Raw genomic sequence first — 19,540 nt, 5'->3', positions numbered from 1 at the left:
CACCTGCAGGTTTACCCACCCCGGCCCCAGTTTTGACGGGACCCATATATGCCAGGTCAAATTTCAACGGGTCACTAATTTAGTGTCCCGGGCCCGTAAATTATGGGAAGGCCGGGGTAACCGACGGTCCAGGTCACTTTTTGCCTTCTTGCCAGGTCTATCGATAAGAAAGATTCACGATATTTTTTGGCAAATGATATATTGGCCCCCTTTCTTCCCCGGGCCACCCCTTGAAGCGTAAAAATAGCAGTCATAAATACGCTTCCGCTTTTTTTTTCGGTTTATCTCTTAAGTTAGGGTGCAATTTGCTAGGCAATTTCGCTAAAAGCAATTTTGGGGCTTCCTTTTGCCAGAGAGAACAACCAAGTAGGCTCACTTTGTTTTATCCATTTAATTCATCTGAGATGGTTGTTCGATCCTGCAAAATGGCTTTATGGGAAATTGCCTAGCAAATCCCGGTTTTGGTAGGTAAGCAAAGAATAACATTAATTGGCTTCATATTCAAGTCATTAAGACCCAATGTGAGGCTTAATGCTGTGAATGGTTCAAATCCTTCAACAGAAGGACTAACCATACCTCAGTTGGCCTTGTCTCAGTTTTCCATTACACTGAGACCATTTTTTAATGTATGGCAAATTTTTCCAATTATAAGGTGATGAGAAAGCAATATAGGCCATCCGGAAAATGAACAGATGCTTTTGCTACTTCAAAGTTCACATGACTTCCCCCTCTCGTTGTGCTTGGACTTCTTAATTGAACTAAGATGGATCGGGGTATTGGATTCAGAGAAGGTTTGCTCGGGGAAGGAATAACAACAAGCTTTTAAGGCTGAAGAGTAAATGAATCCTTTTCCATGGTAGGGGAAGCTAAAGTAAGCGACTCAGAAGGGTCAGGTGGTTTTATATCTCAGACTGTGGATGGAGTCAAAGTGGTAAGGCATCGGTTTGCTATTATTATTATATGCTTTGGGAAATCGGGCACCTCAACAAATGCTCCCCAATGGGGCATGTATGTCCTCGGTGTACTTAATCCCTCCACACAATCCTCCTGCAAATTTCAGATCCCGAACGGTATACACAATCTCCTCTCTACCCGAGCATAATTCTAAGCCGTAATGGTATACAACATAAGTAGACATAGGAAACTCCAATGGACGATCCAATTCAAAATGGACCGTGACTTGGGCTCTAAAAGTAGTATCGGAGAAGCACTCTGAAAATTAAGGATCAGACTGATAAGTGGTCTGAAAGAATCATAACCAAGACATAGGTAGATCAGATTTGAAGTGGATACGTTTGACACCTTATTTGCAAATAAGAACCAATTTTAGTGGCATTCAAAGAAGTGCTTAGAGCATTGACTAACTTGATATTCGATTGCACACTTGATATTCGGTTGCATTTTGACCATACAAATGAAAAACATACGTAACGATGTTTAGAAGAGTCAAACATGGGTTCCTCTAGAGATGGGATGTATCTTGAAATTTCGAACCCATCAAGTATTCTTAAACTATCAATCGTTGGGTTGGTGGACTTTCGTTCATTAAGGCCATGTCTGGCAGAAATTTTCACGATAAATTAGCGTCTCCAGGTGGTGAGAGAGCGGTAGAGCGGGTGGAAGAAGGAGAGAGATGAGGGTGAGAAGTGGCTAAATATAAGGAAAAAGTCTATCCTATTTTGAGTAGAGTTTTTTGTTTCCTGATGTTTAGTCACCTCTCACCCCCTATCAGTCCTTTTCTCTAAAATCTCTCTTCTTCTCCCACATGCCCTACCACTCTCTCACCACCTAGAGACACTAATTTATCATGATAAAAAATGGTAAATAATATCAACACAACCATTGTCATATGCATGGTTTAAAATTTTGGTTTCGGTAACCGTTTCGGATCCCACCGAAAACTGAAATTTCGGTCCAAAATTTGGTAAATGACGAAAAAAAGGAATTTCGGGAAATTCGGTCTCTACGGAAATCCAAAATTACGGATTTCGGTCGAAATTTAAAACCATGGTCATATGCACTCTCTAAGCTTGTCGTTTAGTATTTAAAGAGCTGTCAAAAGGTAATAACAGTTCCCAAAAAGCTCTCGCAGGCCGGTTAAAAAGGAAGAAAACAAGCTAGGACCATGCGTATAACAAAATAAGGTTGTGCTGATATGATTTCCCTAAAAAAATTCGCGGTAACAAAATATGGTTGCCTTTGTTTATCAATTCATCATAGGTGATCGGCTGATTAAATGAGTGATTGCTTGCCATTTTACTTCTGACATCTATTTCTAGACCATTGATTGGATGATCATGATTGTTCGACCAATGTGATCTCCGTTCACCATGTGACTTAATAATTGTTCCGATAACCGAGCATGTGTGCCTTGTGTACTGTGGGTTTTTGGCTTTGGTTAGATCCTTGTGATTTGGTTCACCCACATGATGTTAGTATAATCTTGACCATCTATCCAACGGACCCCACCTTGGTTGGGCATAGCTAGGGGTGCAACTCAATGCCGGATTGAGGAGAGTCAACCCTGATCCAACCTGCCTCCAAATCTCTCAACCGTAACGTAATCCTTCTAACCAGATTTTCCAAATGAGGTCTGGGTGGGTTAGGGTTAGTCGGGGCGAAAAACAATAAAAAAAAGAGTAATGCTAGCGAGCCCGAGAGTAAGACCGAGTAGGGGACTAATAAATGGGTTTTCACCACAAAATCGCAAGTGACGTAAGCAACCCTGGGTTTAGGAAAATGAACAAAAAATTAGATTTATTCACACACACTTAGCACATTCTCATTGTTGGGCTCTTCCATCAGTCGTATTATCAGTCACCTTCCGATTCCACCCATTTATTTGGGTGAGAATGAGAAGCCTCCCTTTTCAAAAAAAAAAGAATGAGAAGCCTTACCTAACACACCCTTATTTTCTAACGAAATCCCGTTTTGGAAGTGTTTTCCAAAATTCAATATTTGTTTCACACGGCTTCTGCTCACCCATAAACAACAACCCACCTAGTATTCTATTTCCTATAATGGAAATGATATATGCACTCCCTTGTTTAGATAATGGCAATTCTCACTCCGTTGTTAATTCTTTTTATAGCTAATGGAAGTGTAAAGTAAAGATAGGGAGATGATATCTGCGCCAAGTGTTTCAATAAACATGCGCTCCACTTGTTGAAACATGCGCTCCACTTGTTTGTCATGTAGTATTTAAAGGGTTTAAAGAACTTTTTGCGAACTGTAATATCCTCTGAAATTCCTTTAAATACTACAAGACAAACAAGTGTTTGTCATAACACCTTGGCGCAGATATCATTTCTCTAAAGATAAGGTCATTATTAAAACTAGCGAGTGTGGATATCATTTTCCCTTTTCTAATAACTCAAAATCTTCACTCATCATAAACCCATTTGAAGAAAGAACCAAAGCATGAGGCATTAGGGCTGCAACTTGAGCCGGGTAAAACCCGACCCGCATCGACCCGACCCGAAAATAGCCTGGGTCGGGTTGATGTTTCTTGGGTCTTGGGTCGAGCCGGGTTTAGATTAAAAAAGCCCGCATGAATCTCGGGTCGAGCCGGGTTTGAAGGGGCCCGACCCGACCCGACCCGAGATACTTTAAGTTTTATAATACGTAAAAGCAAAAAACGTAAAAGCAAAAAACAGGGACTCTTTCCAAAAACGTATTATACTTAAATTTTATAATACTCTCCCTAATCAGCAAAAGAAAATTAGTATTTAATCATCCCTTTATTTTCTTCTTTGATTATTTTAGTGCTAAACCAAAAACAGGGACTCTTTCATAAACGTATTATACTTAAGTTTTATAATACTCTCCCTAATCAGCAAAACAAAATTAGTATTTAATCATCCATTTATTTTCTTCTTTGATTATTTTAGTGCTAAACTTTTTAGCCTTCTGTTTCCCTTGTTATGTGCTCTGGGCGAGTCTGATTCTAAAGATACCTTTCATCTTTAGAATAGTTCTAAACAGTGGTTTCATGGTTCTTATAGCCGGAGGCAGAGTTTCGTCCTCCTATGTCTGAAGTTGTCCAAGCATTGGTCCGATTAATGCAAAGGGCAAGCATAGTCAAAAGGCGTTCGAGTGATGAATTAAGGTTCTCATATAATATCCCGGATCATGAGGCGGCGGATATGTCCTTCTAAGTGTCCGAGGTTAAAGCTAAATGCCGTTCTTATGACTTCTTCCAATTTTGTATGCTTGCCTAATAATTGTTAGTTTGTCTGCTCTCACTGAGGACCAACTTGTTGAGGTAGTTCCTTGGACAGGCTCTATCTAAGAACTGTGTTTACAACATTGCTTTGTAGGTTCTTGCCAAACAAGAGTTTTCCTTAAAAAATTGCGTCAACGTGAAAAAACCCGACCCGACCCGACCCGACCCGAGATTTATCATGGGTAGGGCCGGGTTTGGGTCTCGTGGGTTTTCCGGAAAAAAACCCGACCCGACCCGACCCGAGATATTTCTCGGGTTGGGTTGGGTTCTTCAAAACCCGACCCGCCCGACCCGAGTTGCAGCCCTATGAGGCATGCCTGATGATAGTCAAATTTTGGTCTAATTAATCTACTTGCTTAAACACTCCACCAAAGATTCTAATAATAAAAGAATGGTATTTCCTGATAACACGACACTCAAGCCAAGGTTCAATTACTTTTCTTATTCTCCTAGGGGGTTGTTTGGTATGCGGATAAGAATGATAGAGTAAATTTTCTTTCTTTCTTTTTGATTTTTTAAGGAGTTTCCCATCAACTTTCTATATTGTAACAACCACCTCTTAAAATAATAATTTATAATTAAGCTCCTCCTTTGTAAATACCTGATTAAAAAAAGTTTAAGGAGATGAAGTTAATTGGGTTATTAGCCCTGGGATATAGTTTATCAAAGTGGTGGCCCACAAAATCAATGGCTATGATGACCATAGACTTTGTTTCAGATGGATTGTATGGTGGGGACCATTTTCTATTTTTAATTTTTAAGTGGTTGAGATCTCCACTCTCTTAGAGGGTCACCCACAACAATGTCCCACCTAACATATCCATAGCCAACCTCTTCATTACCCAAAAAAAACTACAGAGCAAGAAAAGTCCAAGAAAACATTCGAAAAACACATACATAAACCCCACCTTTCCCACTTCTATACCCCTGCTTTTTAGTCAAATGACAAATGTATCCTCCTCTTTTGATAACCCCACGTCTTGTAGGTTACCTAGAAACGCCCTTTCTACCCTTAATTAAAGGGTATTATTTATGGACCTTTAGGTGGGGAGGGTACAACCACGCTCCGATGTGAGCGTTTTGTTTCATAATTGTTAGCTCAATCATTCTTCCAATACTACGTGATGTTTAATTTTTAACCTATCAATGTCTAATTACTTAAACACCCTCGTCCTCTAAATAAATAAGTTTTAAGAATTTGAGATTCTCATTTAATCAATGAAATTATGAACAAAAATGCTAAAAAGAAATGGGTTATTAGGCTTCTTTTGTAAAAAACACTTTTTGGGCCCCGCGTGTGTCGCATGGTCTTGTTCGTGTCTATTGATCAACCAGTTGATGACCAGAAGGCTGGCCAATTGCCAATGACCCTGCCTTGATAAGATGATCCTAACCCTTAATCCATCAAAATGATATTGGGCCCACCATAAAATCTAGGGTCATGAGTGCGTGGAGATGAGATCTTCGTCCGACATGGGCCTTAGATCCACTCTTTAGTTGATCTTAAAAAGCCCGAGAAATTTTTAAATGAAATGACTAAAATACCCTTATTTCGGTTTTTATTTATCGTATTATTTTGTAATTAATCTTCACCAATCTCACTTTTCAGCAGATTTTGTCCTTTTTTAATTAATTCATCTGTGGTGGCTGCTCTCACATGCAACAAACGGCCGCGAAATGCCTTTCTATGATGGTCCCTAGCAAATCCATTTTTAAACGAGGAAAATGAGTAGATGGGTTATTTGGGTTTTTTGTTAATCTTGTTATTTTTGATGGGCAAATCTGTCAGCAAAAATATTATTCACTAATTTCATAATAGTAACGTGTTTGATGGTGCTCTCTTCATGGAGGGAATTTAATGTAAATTTAGTAAAGTTGAAACACGCACCACGAGTCTCACGTTAGAATTACATATTGAGAGATATAGTTAAGAGAGAGCTCTGAGGTTTCTTTAGCTCCTATTCTCTCTGCATTTTATGTGAAATGGAAAACCGTAGCTCTTTACTCAAACCCATCTTTTGAGAGAGAGAGAGAGAGAGAGAGAGAGAGAGAGAGAGAGAGATGGCAAGAGGAGGAGCAAAGCAAGAGGATTTTCAGCCACATCCGGTGTTGGATCAGCTACCGGGAGTTGAGTTCTGTAGTACCAGCCCTCCTCCTTGGCGTATGTAACCCTTTTAACCTACACCCACTTTGCATTTTAGCTCTCTCTCTCTCTCTCTCTCTCTCTCTCTCTCTCTTGCTTGTTTTGTGTTAGAATGGAGGTTTTTTGAGTTTTTATTGCTATGTTCTTTTCTACATTTTTTTTTGTGTGGGACAATGCTGGTAGTTGATTGATTGTGTCTTGGAGCGTCTCTAGCCGTTGATCTTGTGAGCATGATCAGGAGCATTTTATGATTTTTTTTTTCACGCGTTATATCTTCTGTTATTTTTATGTTGTTTGAGCGTGGTTTGAAGCCTATTGAGTAATATCTGAAAACATTCTTCTCTGGTCTTTGTAGGCAATTTTACGAGTTTCGGCCGTTTGGATATATGGATTTTATAATCTAGGATTGTAAAATCCTGAAGTTTACAAACTAAAACCTGGATTTTATAAGCTTAAACAAACTTGGATTTTATAAGCTAAAGCCTGGATTTTACTATCCTGAATATGTACAATCCAGGTTTTAGATTATAATATTCAAGTTTTAACTTATAAAATCCAGGATTTATCTTGTCCAATCCAGGATTTTATCCAAATGGTTGTTTTTTGGATACAAGGATTTTTATTGAAGCAATTTTGAGTTCTTTATCATGTTTTCAAAGGATTAGTTTCTTAATGTCATTTATCGGAGGTAATTTTTTTACTTCTCAATCGGGTTCTTGAGCGTTTCATTCTTGTTGGAGTGATCTCTCGGATAGATTGTTTTGATTTCATGAATATTCTCCTTTCTTTTTTTCAGTAGATTTCTGCTTCTTTCAATCTATGTTTCGAGAATTCGAATCTCAATAGCAATTAGCAGAAGCCATTTTATCTCGAAGAATTTTCAGCCATCGATCTTGTGAGCATGAACCATAGCATTTTCTGCTATTCTTCTGTTATAAATATTTTCTTTGGAATTGATTTTGTTTAGTTTGCAGTTGTTGGAGCGTGATTTGAAGCTTATTGAGCATATCAGAGAGCATCTGATGATGTTTTAGTGCGGATTTAGTAGTTTGTTGCTTTGATCCATCATATTGGAAGCATATATATCCAACAATGTTTTTAATTCAAATTTCATCATAGGCATATTTCTGAACTCTCTCTATATTATTTATGTTGAGGCAGTTCTGCTCATCTTCGATCCCTTTCTCCATCATTTATCCAATATCTAAGGGATGAATTTCCTTGTATTATTGAAAAATCCTTTGAGTTATTATTATTTTTAAATCATTACACAATAGATGTATTATGGGTATTCCCTTGCTTGCAACAATATTCTGTTTTTTTCAGTAATATTTCCGAAATTTGATGATTTTTTTGTAATTCAAATTATGTCATAGGTTCTTTTTGCAGTCTATATTTCAGAAATTTGATGATTTTTTTTTGTAATTCAAGTTATATCATAGGCATATTTCTGAAGCCTTCCTTTCTATTATTTATGTGGAGTCAGTCTTGCTCATCTTCGATCCCGTTCTCGAGCATTCATCCAATATCTAGGGATAAATTTCCTTCTATTATTAAAAAATCCTTTGATATTTTTTAAAAATCAATAAATAATAGAGGTTTTATGAGTATTCCCCTGGTTGCAACAATTCTCTGTTGTTTTCTCTTTTTTTGAAAATCATTAGATAACTGATTTTTATTTTGAATTGCAGCTGAAGCAGTTGCATTGGGCTTTCAGCATTATCTAGTGATGCTTGGAACTACTGTTATCATTCCATCCTCCCTTGTGCCTCTAATGGGTGGCGGCAATGTAAGAATTTCAGAGTTTTTTGTTATCTATCTAATGAGTTTTTGTCAAGTCTTTCTTTTTTAATTTCTTGAAAGTTTTTTTTTTTTTTTTTTTTTTTTTTTTTTTTTTGTACATTTGAAGGAAGAGAAAGCCAGAGTGATCCAGACCTTACTGTTTGTTGCTGGACTGAACACATTCTTGCAGTCAAATTTCGGTACTCGACTTCCCGTAGTGATTGGAGGGTCATACACATTTGTGGTCCCTACAATTTCAATAATCCTTGCTAATAGATATAGCAATATCATAGATCCTCATCAGGTTATTTTCTATGTGCTATGGTTTTACCTTGTTCTATTTGTACTTGGTGATTGTAGCTTCTGAGAGTGTTTCTGTTTTGCTTTCTGTGGTATAATGTCTCAGAGGTTTCTACAAACAATGAGAGGAGTACAGGGGGCTCTCATTGCTGCTTCGTGTTTTCAAATAATTATTGGATTTAGTGGTCTTTGGAGAAATGTGGTAAGGTGGGGATTTTAATTAGGATGAGTGAGATGTATGTGAATGTGAGGAGCTTGTTGAATTTGAGTGTTGGTGCTTGATTTGAGCTTCTTGATTATTTTTTTTGGTTAGGTATCTGTCTCCCCTTTCAGCTGTTCCTCTTGTAACTCTTGCTGGACTTGGGCTTTATCAGCTTGGTTTCCCTGGGGTATGTATTCAGAATGCTTCACACTTTTGTTGTTTACTTCAATCTTTATCAAGGCATTGGTTATTTTCTAATGTCTTTTATCAATTTCGCTTCCATATCCTTATGTAAGTATTGTGCTTTGTTTAGCGTTGTGTTTATTAAATTACGTGATTTAATGCCTGCATGGAGTTGATTATGTGATTAGCTGTGCTTAGTATACCCATTTTGAAATTTGTTTCTAATGATGCTTCTAGGTGGCAAAATGTGTTGAGATTGGGCTTCCACTACTTGTTTTGTTGATATTCTTTTCGCAGGTCAGAAGTAATTTTTTATCCTTTTTAGTCACTGTAACTCTGACCTATTGTCCTGATTCTCTTGGAATTAGATCATAATGTTGTTGTTTTTTTTTAAATATTATTTTATTTTAACAATTTATTTTTCGCTGATAAGCATAGATGCTATATGGGATTGGACATGATTTTTTCTTGATCCTTTTAGACACTAATGCTACTAGTTATTTGTAACATTTATGTTTGCAGTACCTCCCGAATTACATGAAAGAGAGAAGAATCATTGTTGATCGATCAGCTATCATGGTTTCAGTAGCAATTGTATGGCTTTATGCTTATTTTCTGACACTTGGTGGAGCATATAAGAATAAGTCTCCACAGACTCAGTTTAACTGTCGTACTGATCGTTCTGGGCTCATTGCTGCTGCTCCCTGGTAAGCTTCTTTAGTTTTCTTTTCATAGTGTGTATAGAGAAAACCACCAAACAAATCAACATAACATTATTGTTTCCAAGGAGATGTCTTTTCAAATTATACAATTTTCTGTACTATTGACATATCCCCCTGTGTGCACTGTTGGTTTACCATGTTACAAGATTTCAATCAACAGTGATAAGTGAAGAAACAAAGTATATTGCATTTTCCGAGCTTCTTTACTTCATAGAAGAACTTTTGCTCGCATTATCTATATTTGGTTTGAGTACCAGAAAGGATAACATTCAAGATTATGAAGGACAGTACACGAAAGTTCATTTTTTTGGCCAAGTTCACATAACATGTAATCAATCCTATATATCATAGTATATTTAAATATGTTACTACAGAAATTCAAATTGATAAAACCATAAGCATATAAAAATACATCTGACATCTGAGTAACTGATCTTCAAGAAAATGGAACGAGCTCAATAAATTGATTCCAAGTTTCCTAGTGTTTAAATGCTATCTGGATGACAAGTTTTCGCGGATTTTATTTGGAATTATATCGGAAGTTCTGTCGTGAATGTGGTTGATGATTAGTTGTCTAAATAGGAATCCCATCATATAACTGTATATGCTATACACTTTTCTCATTTCACTTATGTGCAGGATAAGGATTCCATATCCATTTCAATGGGGTTCTCCCACATTTCATGCTGGAGATTCTTTTGCCATGATGGCTGCTTCATTTGCTGCTCTCATTGAGGTTTGTTAGTCTTGGAGCTTACTTTTTTATTTATGACATACGATATCCCCACCCCATTTTAGGGCAGGGCTAATTCCTATGGATGCACGCAATCACCCGTAAACCACGTGCATCGGGTAACTCTGATGGGATTCAAACTCGCATCTTAGAGCTTACTTCGCTATCCTTGTTTGTGATTAATGCTCAGCTAGTATGTTGACTATTGAAATTTGTTATGTTCTAACTAAATGCACAAAGAGATGCAGTGTGCCACTGAAACTAAACATTTGATTATCCAGTGGTTGAGGCTTATCTAAGGAATAGTTATGTTACTTGTCTTTTTGAGGAAACCTACATTGTGCCACTTTAATGATTACTAGATATACACAGATTGTGATTTTGATGGATATAAGTAATCTGTATCTTTTGGTTGAACTCTCTCAAACATTTCAACTAAGGACTGAACTATATCAGTTACAATAATGCTCCTCAAGTTCTCAATTCTTTTAAGGGAAACGATATCTGCACTTGTATTTAATTTTGATATTTCAGAAGTTGGTTCTGATTATACGGAATTTCCAAGGATTGTATATTAACTGTTGATCCAAATCCATATGACCTAGTCAGTGTTGTCCAATAACTGCGAAGAGTACTGACTGATAGTTATATACAGTTAATATACAATTGTTTATCATATCACTAAAAAACTAAAAATAAACAATAGTTTGTCATATTTCCATTATTTTTGTAGCAAAGCAAAACATATAATTGAATTTTCGTTAAACTTAAGTTCACTTACAAAGTATCAACATTCATAGTCAATTTGCAGCCTCTCCATTTCTTGGAGTTAAAATTCAATACTTCATCGGTGAACTAAATTCCCATTTCAAGCTAGAAAGAATAGCTATGTCATGAAAACATGTTGGCTTGAATTAAGGTACAATTAGCATTAACTATTTAAACAATTATTGGTCACTGAGATTGTAGAGCTTCTTGTGGGACTAATAACATAGTTACTATAAGCTCACGTCGGAAGCTAAATTCTTCTCTCTTCTCAAATTTAGTGGAAGCGTGCTTCTAACGCACTTCCTATTTTGGTTATTATTATTTTTACTAAAACAGAGTTCTCCCCTTTTATAATGCCAAATGAGTGGAGTAAAAACTTGAAACACTTCTTGGAAGTATAAGAAGTGTATTTAAAGATTACAATACTCATTTTAAGACCGAAATGAAACTAATGTGATTTTTTTCAAAAGCTTAATATTTAAATCTAAATGAATAAAACTTCAAGCTATAACCCTAAATCTTGTGATTCTAATTAGTATTGAAGTCCTCTGTAACTAGTTGTAACCTATATTATATGGATTTTTTTGAATGGGCAAAGGACTCATGTCATATTACAACACTTCATGGATCCGTTGCAATACTTCTAGATCTTTTTTATCTATTTTTTTTTTCTGACTAACACAAATATATAGATACCACAGGATTTTAGTCTTATCCATCATAAGTCAAATTTTTATATCAAAATAATATAGCATTTACTTAACATATTAAAATTCTCAATACATTATTAAATAAAAGCATAATTTTTTAAAATTAAAACATATTCTGAATCCACCAATCCTTTTTCTTGATATTTGCCAAATTCGACATTTGGAACCTACTACCCAATCAACATATCCCTAACCTACTATAAGCCTATCTCTTTTTATGTTCTCATTTGCTTCCAATGACATTTCCTACATGCTTCATGTTCACTTCTTATGATCATGGGTTTAAATTTCGACCGAAATCCGAAATTTCGGGTTTCGTTCGAGACCAAAATCGAAATCACAGATACTCGAAACGGTAACTTATTTCGATCGATATTTTGAAATTTCGGTCGAAATTTCGTTTATCCCGAAATTTCAGCCAAAATTTCAGGGATTTCCCCAAAAAAATCTGGATTTCTATTAATATTTAATCTTATCCCGAAATTTCGGCCAAAATTACCAAAATTTAGCCAAAATTTCAGTAATTTCAAACGAAATTTTGTACTACTTACGATAAACATTGATAGGATTTCAAACGAAATTTCGGTTTCAGTGAGGACCGAAACGCATTCCGAAACCGAAATTGGAAACCATGCTTATGATGCCTCCCAGACGTTTCCTCTTTACTTTCCCCATTGCCTCCTTTTTGTTTTCTGCTTCCCGTGGTTTCTCTTGTTTAGATCCCCCCGCTTCCCGCTTTGGCTTCATGAATTGGTTCTCCCATTCGCTTTAACCGACAAGAAGGTTTTGGTCATAGTCATCACAAAACCTGTTTCTTCTCTCAAATGCCAACATTTCATGTTTCCTCTTCCCTCTATCTACCGAAATAGGTGCTTTAAAAAGCGTATTTCACGCATCAATTTCTCACTTTGTTTCCTACATTAGTTTCTTAAATTGAAATTATAATTTTCTTTCTTGATTTAGATTCTAGAGCGGTCGAAGTTATTTGCCTTAATATTTATTACACTTTCAGCCACACAGATTATATTCACCTGTTTTGGACAGTTTTATGTGCTGAACCCTGGCTATGGGTTCATATCAGCCAGAGTTCATAAACATTTTCCTTAATTTTTTTATTACACTTTCAGTTACATTACTCTCTGCCTTTCCCGATTTATTTTTTCCTGATTTGCAGTCTACAGGCACATTCATTGCGGCATCGAGATTTGCTAGTGCCACACCTGCACCTCCTTCCATTCTAAGTCGTGGTGTGGGGTGGCAGGTAAAGAGATTCCTATGAGTTGCTATAACCTTGTCTCTTTTATAGAGTCTAGATGCTTTGCCTTTTGATTTCTTACAAAATGTTTGAGTTACAGGGCTTTGGAATCTTAATGAGTGGGATGTACGGCACATTAAATGGTTGCTCAGCATCAGTGTAATCATATAACATGTCATAGATAGAAAAAATTCTAAAAATTTTCATTGATGTAAATATTCTTACTAGTGTGTTATTTGTGCAGTGAAAATGTTGGTTTCTTAGCATTCACACGTGTTGGTAGTCGAAGAGTTATTCAAATATCAGCTTGGTTTATGATTTTCTTTTCCACATTAGGTAAGGTTTTCCTGTTTTCTAATCTAAAAACTAAATTTGATCTTCCTTATCTTATTTGCTGATCTGTTTCCACAATTTTTATCACTAACCAGGAAAATTTGGAGCCGTTTTCGCTTCTATTCCATTTCCTATTGTAGCAGCTTTGTACTGCATCTTCTTTGGCTATGTGGGTATGTGTTCGTAGGTTGATAACATTTCTGCATATTTTTGTTCCCTATACAATACTATGGTAGTTTTTCTGGCAAATTTGTGGATATGCATGTCTAACACTCGTTTTCAGATGAGAATTGATAAACAAAATTATTTAGCTATTTGTTGCTATTAATGCATTTCAGATGTTTTCATATAGCAACATATATAAGAGTGGAATTTCTTTTAGAATGTAAGCTATGGTCAAACCCTGACATCCTATTCATCAAGCTAGGAGGTTGAACCTAGCCATATTTATTTAGTTATGGCAATCCTGATACATGGTTTTTTTTTCCAAAATTTTTTAGTCATTGCATCTGTGGTTAAAGTAGTAAGTGAAAAACAAAGCAGTTAGTCTCAAGATTGCTTGCTTCCTCATGGAAAAGCTTTGAATATGTCATATTTTTTTTTTTGAATGGACTGATTTTTTTGTTTTTGAATGGTGGCTTGAATATGTCTATAGTAATAGAGTTTCTCTAATAACTGCAAGATGTGTTGAGGAAACCAAAACAACAATGCCTCCCTGGGCTCATGGTAGGACAACAAACTTCCCATTGCATCTAGTGGAGCAGAAATGTTACAATTGAAAATTTATTTGATTTCATGGTTTTAAATTTCCACCGAAACAGACACGAAACGACCGAACTGTTTCTGTTTCTATCCCCACTGAAACACATCAAAACCGTGACTGTATTTGTGTCATACTTTATAAGTATATTTTACATGACTATTTATATGAATTGCATGTGAAATGTGGAGTATGCATTAGGTATAAAACTATAAATATTTATATGGATTACATGTGAAATTTGGTATGTACTAAATAATTAGATATGTACAGCAGCGTGACTAGGTATTTGATGTTGTTAAACCATTATGGATGATTGCCTTATTTATATGATAATTTCTAGGTGTGTATTTGTGCTTATTTTAGCATTTTTTTAAAGTTTCATCTTAAAATTCTTTCATATGCATACGTATCCATCACCGGAACTCGAATGTTTCCATTTTCATGGCGTTCGGTTAGTTCATTATTAGAAATAGGGTGGGAAGGGGGAGGGTACAAAGTTTTGGAAGCATTTGTGGTTAGGTGAGTCACCATTATGCTATACATTCATGGACCTATATTTTTTAGTTACTAATGGAAGGGCAAAGACTAAATTAAGAGAAGTGGGGAGGGGGTGCAATGGCAAGGGACCCGGGATGGCCAAGGAGTTTTCTCCGTCTGATCATTCTTTTACAACATATAGGAATCAGAAGGTGGGAAATCTCCTCTTGAAAGAATTTGGAGGCTTATCACTCCACCTTTATGTGGATGGTTGCTCCAAGGCCTTATCCTTTTTGTCACGGTTTGGTAAATTTTGAAGCAATAGAACTTTCAAGGATGAGATCAATCTTTATTTCCACTATTAATCTCCCCAACGTCCCATTTCAAAAAAAAAAAAAAAATAGTGGAAATAAAGATTGATCTCATCCTTTGGGCGTAAAAATAGCAAGAAGAGTCTCACTCAACTCAATAGATACGTAGGAATTGGAGGAATATCATTTGGAGAAAAAAAAGATCTAAAGTAATTGCCAAACCCAAATGGGGGCCCTTTGTGGTTGGATAAAACTCTCTTGTACAAGATGCAAATGGCTTCACCTAGCCAAGACATGTGGGATCTGTGTTGTTGCCTAAAAAAAACCTAGTCCTTTAAAACCCATTTTTTTAATAGATCATCCAACTTTAGTTGTTGGATTGTCACTATATCATAAAAATGTTAATAAAGCATATGTAACATAGTATTCATGTTTGAGGTTTGAAAGATTTTAAATTTCTAAACTTGTGCAACTTATGGACTGTTAGTCGCTTATTTACTGAATCAGACTGTTAAGACTATTATTAGTAACTTATGCATTGATATTTGTACACCCATCCAAGTTTTTACCGCTTTTCCTAACTTATTTGATGATTTATCTCATCTATTACCAATAAGTCCTGACCTCTCTGTTTGTAGACAGAGATGGTGTCTTCTCTTTAACTTCAGTTTTAGTCCATGTTTGGAGATTGAGATGGCAACCTAACAATGGTAACTATTAAAAACTGTGTAGACCGGGCATTAAACTGCAATATTAAGAGTTATTGCTTTGCCTCATTGGTAGTAAAGACCGGACCATCTTGCAGATAAGGACAATCTTGTAGGTTTCTATGGCAACATTGTAGAACTTGATGCCTAGCGAGCATCGGATTTGGAGTGACTGGAAGAATTGAACTGAACACTGAACAAATAATTTTTTTGACTAAAAAGTATGGTTATTGGTGGTTTCTATGGCAAAATTAATTTTATAAGGAAATAAAAATAGTAACAAAACAAGTACAATGCCATAATACAAAACAATACAATGCCATCAATTGCAGTAGTAATAAATTAGTAATAATAATAATGATAATAATAACAATAATAATATGATGTTTACATGCATCTCAGTGTATAACAAGTTATAGTATACTGTTATGTATTCACTCTCATATCCTAGCGTCTGGCTATGTCATATCTTTGCCCATTTGCACCGTTCGATCATTAAAGTGAAATGTCGATCGGATTGTAATCACCAACATGCTGCCATGCCTTAACTAATGATTTTCAGATTGCATCAGAGAATTGTGTTTTGTACTTTTAACAATTTTAGAACATTTTGCCTTGGTTCTTTATATAGTTTTAGATTCCAGAACGGATAACTTGACCTTCATTTGTCTTGAAACTGTTTCTATTATGGGTGCGAGCAGCTTCTGCAGGGCTTGGTTTTATTCAGTTCTGCAACTTAAACAGTTTCAGAACAAAGTTCATCTTGGCCTTTTCTTTCTTCACGGGATTATCAGTCCCTCAATATTTCAATGAATATACAACAACGGCTGGCCACGGTCCTACCCACACTGGGTCAAGAGCGGTATGTGAATATTTAAACCAGCAACAACTTCAAATCAAAGTTTTAAATTTCGGTTTCAGCCACAATGGAAATCAAAATATTTCGGCTTCCCGAAATCTTATAAATTTCATGGAAAAATTTCGGTTTCTCTAAAATATCAATGAAAATTTCGGTGGAAATCTTGTAAAAAGGAAATTTCGATTGAAATTTCAGCAAAATCCTGTAAAAAAGATTTCATGCGAATTTTGTTTCGGTCTTGGTGGAAATCTGAAATTTCAGCCAAAATTTTAAAACCATGTTTCAAATTAGATTTTTGACAACAATTTGATCTTTATTAATAGCAGAAACTGAAAACATGTTCACTTCTTTTTTTCCAGTTTAACGACATGGTGAATGTGATATTTTCATCACCAGCCACAGTAGCAGGTATTACTGCTTTCTTCTTGGATTGTACCCTCCAACGCAATGACAGTACAACTGATAGAGATAGAGGTTGGCATTGGTGGGAAAAGTTCAGGTATTTCAATTCAGATCCAAGGAGTGAAGAATTTTATTCCCTCCCCTACAACCTCAACAAGTATTTCCCTTCGGTCTAGTAGGAAAATTCTGGCTTGCCACTTGTCAGTCCGGCGACTATGTCAGCATTGCCAGCCCCACCAAATCAGATCTTTTCTCAAGGAGATTACCATCACAACGTAGCACAAACTCCATTAATATACTCAATACTACTGTTACTAAATCGGGCGGTAGGGTGGCCTCTGTTTTACATTAGCCTGGAATGTTTGCTCTGTAAGAAAGAATATAAGCCTGCTCTCTTCACTCTACATATCTCCATTGGAAGAAATTTTACCATGACAAGGTTTGTTTAAGGTTCTACTTATCAAAGTGATTCTGTATGTATTACAATGCCAAATTAAGGTTTGTTTCTTGGATCCAGTGCAATTAGCTATACGAATTTGTCTATTGCCATGAAATTTTACCACCAAAAGCTTTGTTTTAAGGTTATATTTATCAAAGTGATTATGTCTGTATTACAACGCCAAATTCAGGTTTGTTTCTTGGATGCAGTGCAATTAGCATGTTGCTCTTTAAACCTTGTTAGAACCTTCATGATGCTCCTTTTTGAGAAAATATTCTGGTAGTTGCTCTTTAAACCTTTTCAAGCCCGGGAATTATATAATTTTTTATTTGAGCTGTAGAAGGGAGTTCATAACTTTTTTTTGAATGGTAACGGAGTTCATAATTAACCTTTAGTTTTACTCATTTAGGTGTGATATTGTCCAACAACACATATTCCATCTCATTGTTCAAACTTCATAGTTTATTTCACTAGAAATGCTAATATCCTTCACCTAACAAGGTGAAGATCCTCAATAAAAATTTATGCAAAATTCTTTTTCAATGAAATTTGGTTAGCTTTCTCATAGTATTTTACATTCTTGAAAAATCTTAGGAGCAAACTTTTCCAAAAATAATTTTCTAATTGTTAACTAACCAACTTCTCCTAAAGCTTAAGCTGTTGGAGAAAGGCGTTATTTATCTTTTATACTTTAACACTCCCCCGCACGTGTGGCCCACTTGGCAAACACGTGGCACATGTGGTCCCACTTCGGGCCGACCATCGCATGTAGATTTTTGCTATCTGGGAGGTTTGAACACGAGACCTTTGGCTTTGATACCATGTTAACTTACCAACTTCTCCAAAAGCTTAAGCTGTTGGAGAAAGGCATTATTTATCTTTTATACTTTAACACTAATGTCACACCACTAATGTCACACCAACGAATGACATGTGGTTTTCCCATTACGCATCATTTCTTCTTCGATGGTAGCCACCACTCTAAGACATCTTCGACCAAAGTTGTCATCGTAATGCAAATCACCACGTCATTACTCGGGTTATGCTACCATAAATACAACTCCAATGCTTCTACCCAATCAAGACATTCCTGTTCAGTAAATCTATAAAATCTTGCTATGAATCTTGGTATGCCCTAATCCTTAGAGTGTATTGATTACGATCCATGGGTAGGGATATTTCCTTCAAATTCCTGCTATCTCAAGTAGCTATTCGAACTTAGACTCTGATACCAAATTGATGTGAATCAACTTTGATACTAAATTGATGTGAATCCATGACCACCGAGAGAGAGAGAGAGAGAGAGAGAGAGAGAGAGAGTAGATAATCTAGATCATGATCAAGAACAAGAACAAGAAAGACCAAGGTCAAGAAAAAGGGTGATAGGATTAGTGTTAAAGTATAAAAGATAAATAACGCCTTTCTCCAACAGCTTAAGCTTTTGGAGAAGTTGGTAAGTTAACATAGTATCAGAGCCAAGGTCTCGAGTTCAAACCTCCCGGATAGCAAAATTCCACATGCGATGGTCGGCCCAAAATGGGACCACATGTGCCACGTGTTTGCCAAGTGGGCCACACGTGCAGGGGAGTGTTAAAGTATAAAAGATAAATAACGCCTTTCTCCAACAGCTTAAGCTTTTGGAGAAGTTGGTAAGTTACAATTAGAAAAGGGGAGCAGTTTATGAACCCAACAGGAAGGGAAAAGAAGAAAATGAAAAAGAGAAATGGGGCTAGAAAGAAGGAGGGGAGAAGGAGAAAAGGATGTAAGAAGTGAGAAGAATTAGGGGGATGTAAGAAGCAAGGTTGCCAGAGCGGGAATCGAAAGTGGGAATCGAGAATCGAAGGCTCCTAGGGAAGAATCCTGCTTCTTTGGTTAGAAGTGAGAAGAATAAGGGGGTATTGTGATTGTTGTCTTATAATGCCAACTGAGAGAGGCTGAGAAGTAGAGAAGTAGAGAAGAGGAGAAGGAGAAGATAAATGAAAGAAAGAAAGAAATCAGTCAAAAAATGAAAAAAGAAAGAAAGATAAGAGTTTAGGGGTAGAAACTGACTTGATATAAAGATCAAATATTTATTCATTCCATATTTACATAGCATCAAACAAAAATTCCTTAAGCCTATATACATATAGACACGAAAGAGGACTAGAAATATCTAGAATACTAAACAGAAACCTAACATTTTTAGACTAAAATACCATCTAACGAGTAACGACTTAAGGGCTCTCT

The 19,540-nt window shown here is 36.2% G+C and overlaps 1 protein-coding gene across 1 annotated transcript; it reads left to right on the top strand.

Annotated features, from left to right (window-relative positions):
- The first annotated feature begins 6,129 nt into the window (after positions 1–6,129).
- Positions 6,130–17,391, top strand: LOC143849809 (nucleobase-ascorbate transporter 7-like). Its single transcript, XM_077359011.1, has 14 exons — positions 6,130–6,386; positions 8,060–8,157; positions 8,278–8,454; positions 8,557–8,657; positions 8,764–8,839; positions 9,073–9,132; positions 9,358–9,542; positions 10,197–10,293; positions 12,943–13,029; positions 13,124–13,182; positions 13,268–13,359; positions 13,452–13,529; positions 16,316–16,476; positions 16,833–17,391. The coding sequence occupies exons 1-14, from the start codon at positions 6,287–6,289 to the stop codon at positions 17,049–17,051; spliced, it is 1,590 nt and encodes a 529-aa protein (XP_077215126.1). The 5' UTR covers positions 6,130–6,286; the 3' UTR covers positions 17,052–17,391.
- Positions 17,392–19,540: the final 2,149 nt, after the last annotated feature.

Source organism: Tasmannia lanceolata, unplaced genomic scaffold (assembly GCF_043159265.1).
Source record: "Tasmannia lanceolata isolate RefF3 unplaced genomic scaffold, GAP_Taslan_0.1 ptg000018l, whole genome shotgun sequence".
Taxonomy (NCBI): domain Eukaryota; kingdom Viridiplantae; phylum Streptophyta; class Magnoliopsida; order Canellales; family Winteraceae; genus Tasmannia; species Tasmannia lanceolata.
Note: the sequence above shows the minus strand (reverse complement) of the source record. Positions and strands in the feature narration are given on the sequence as shown.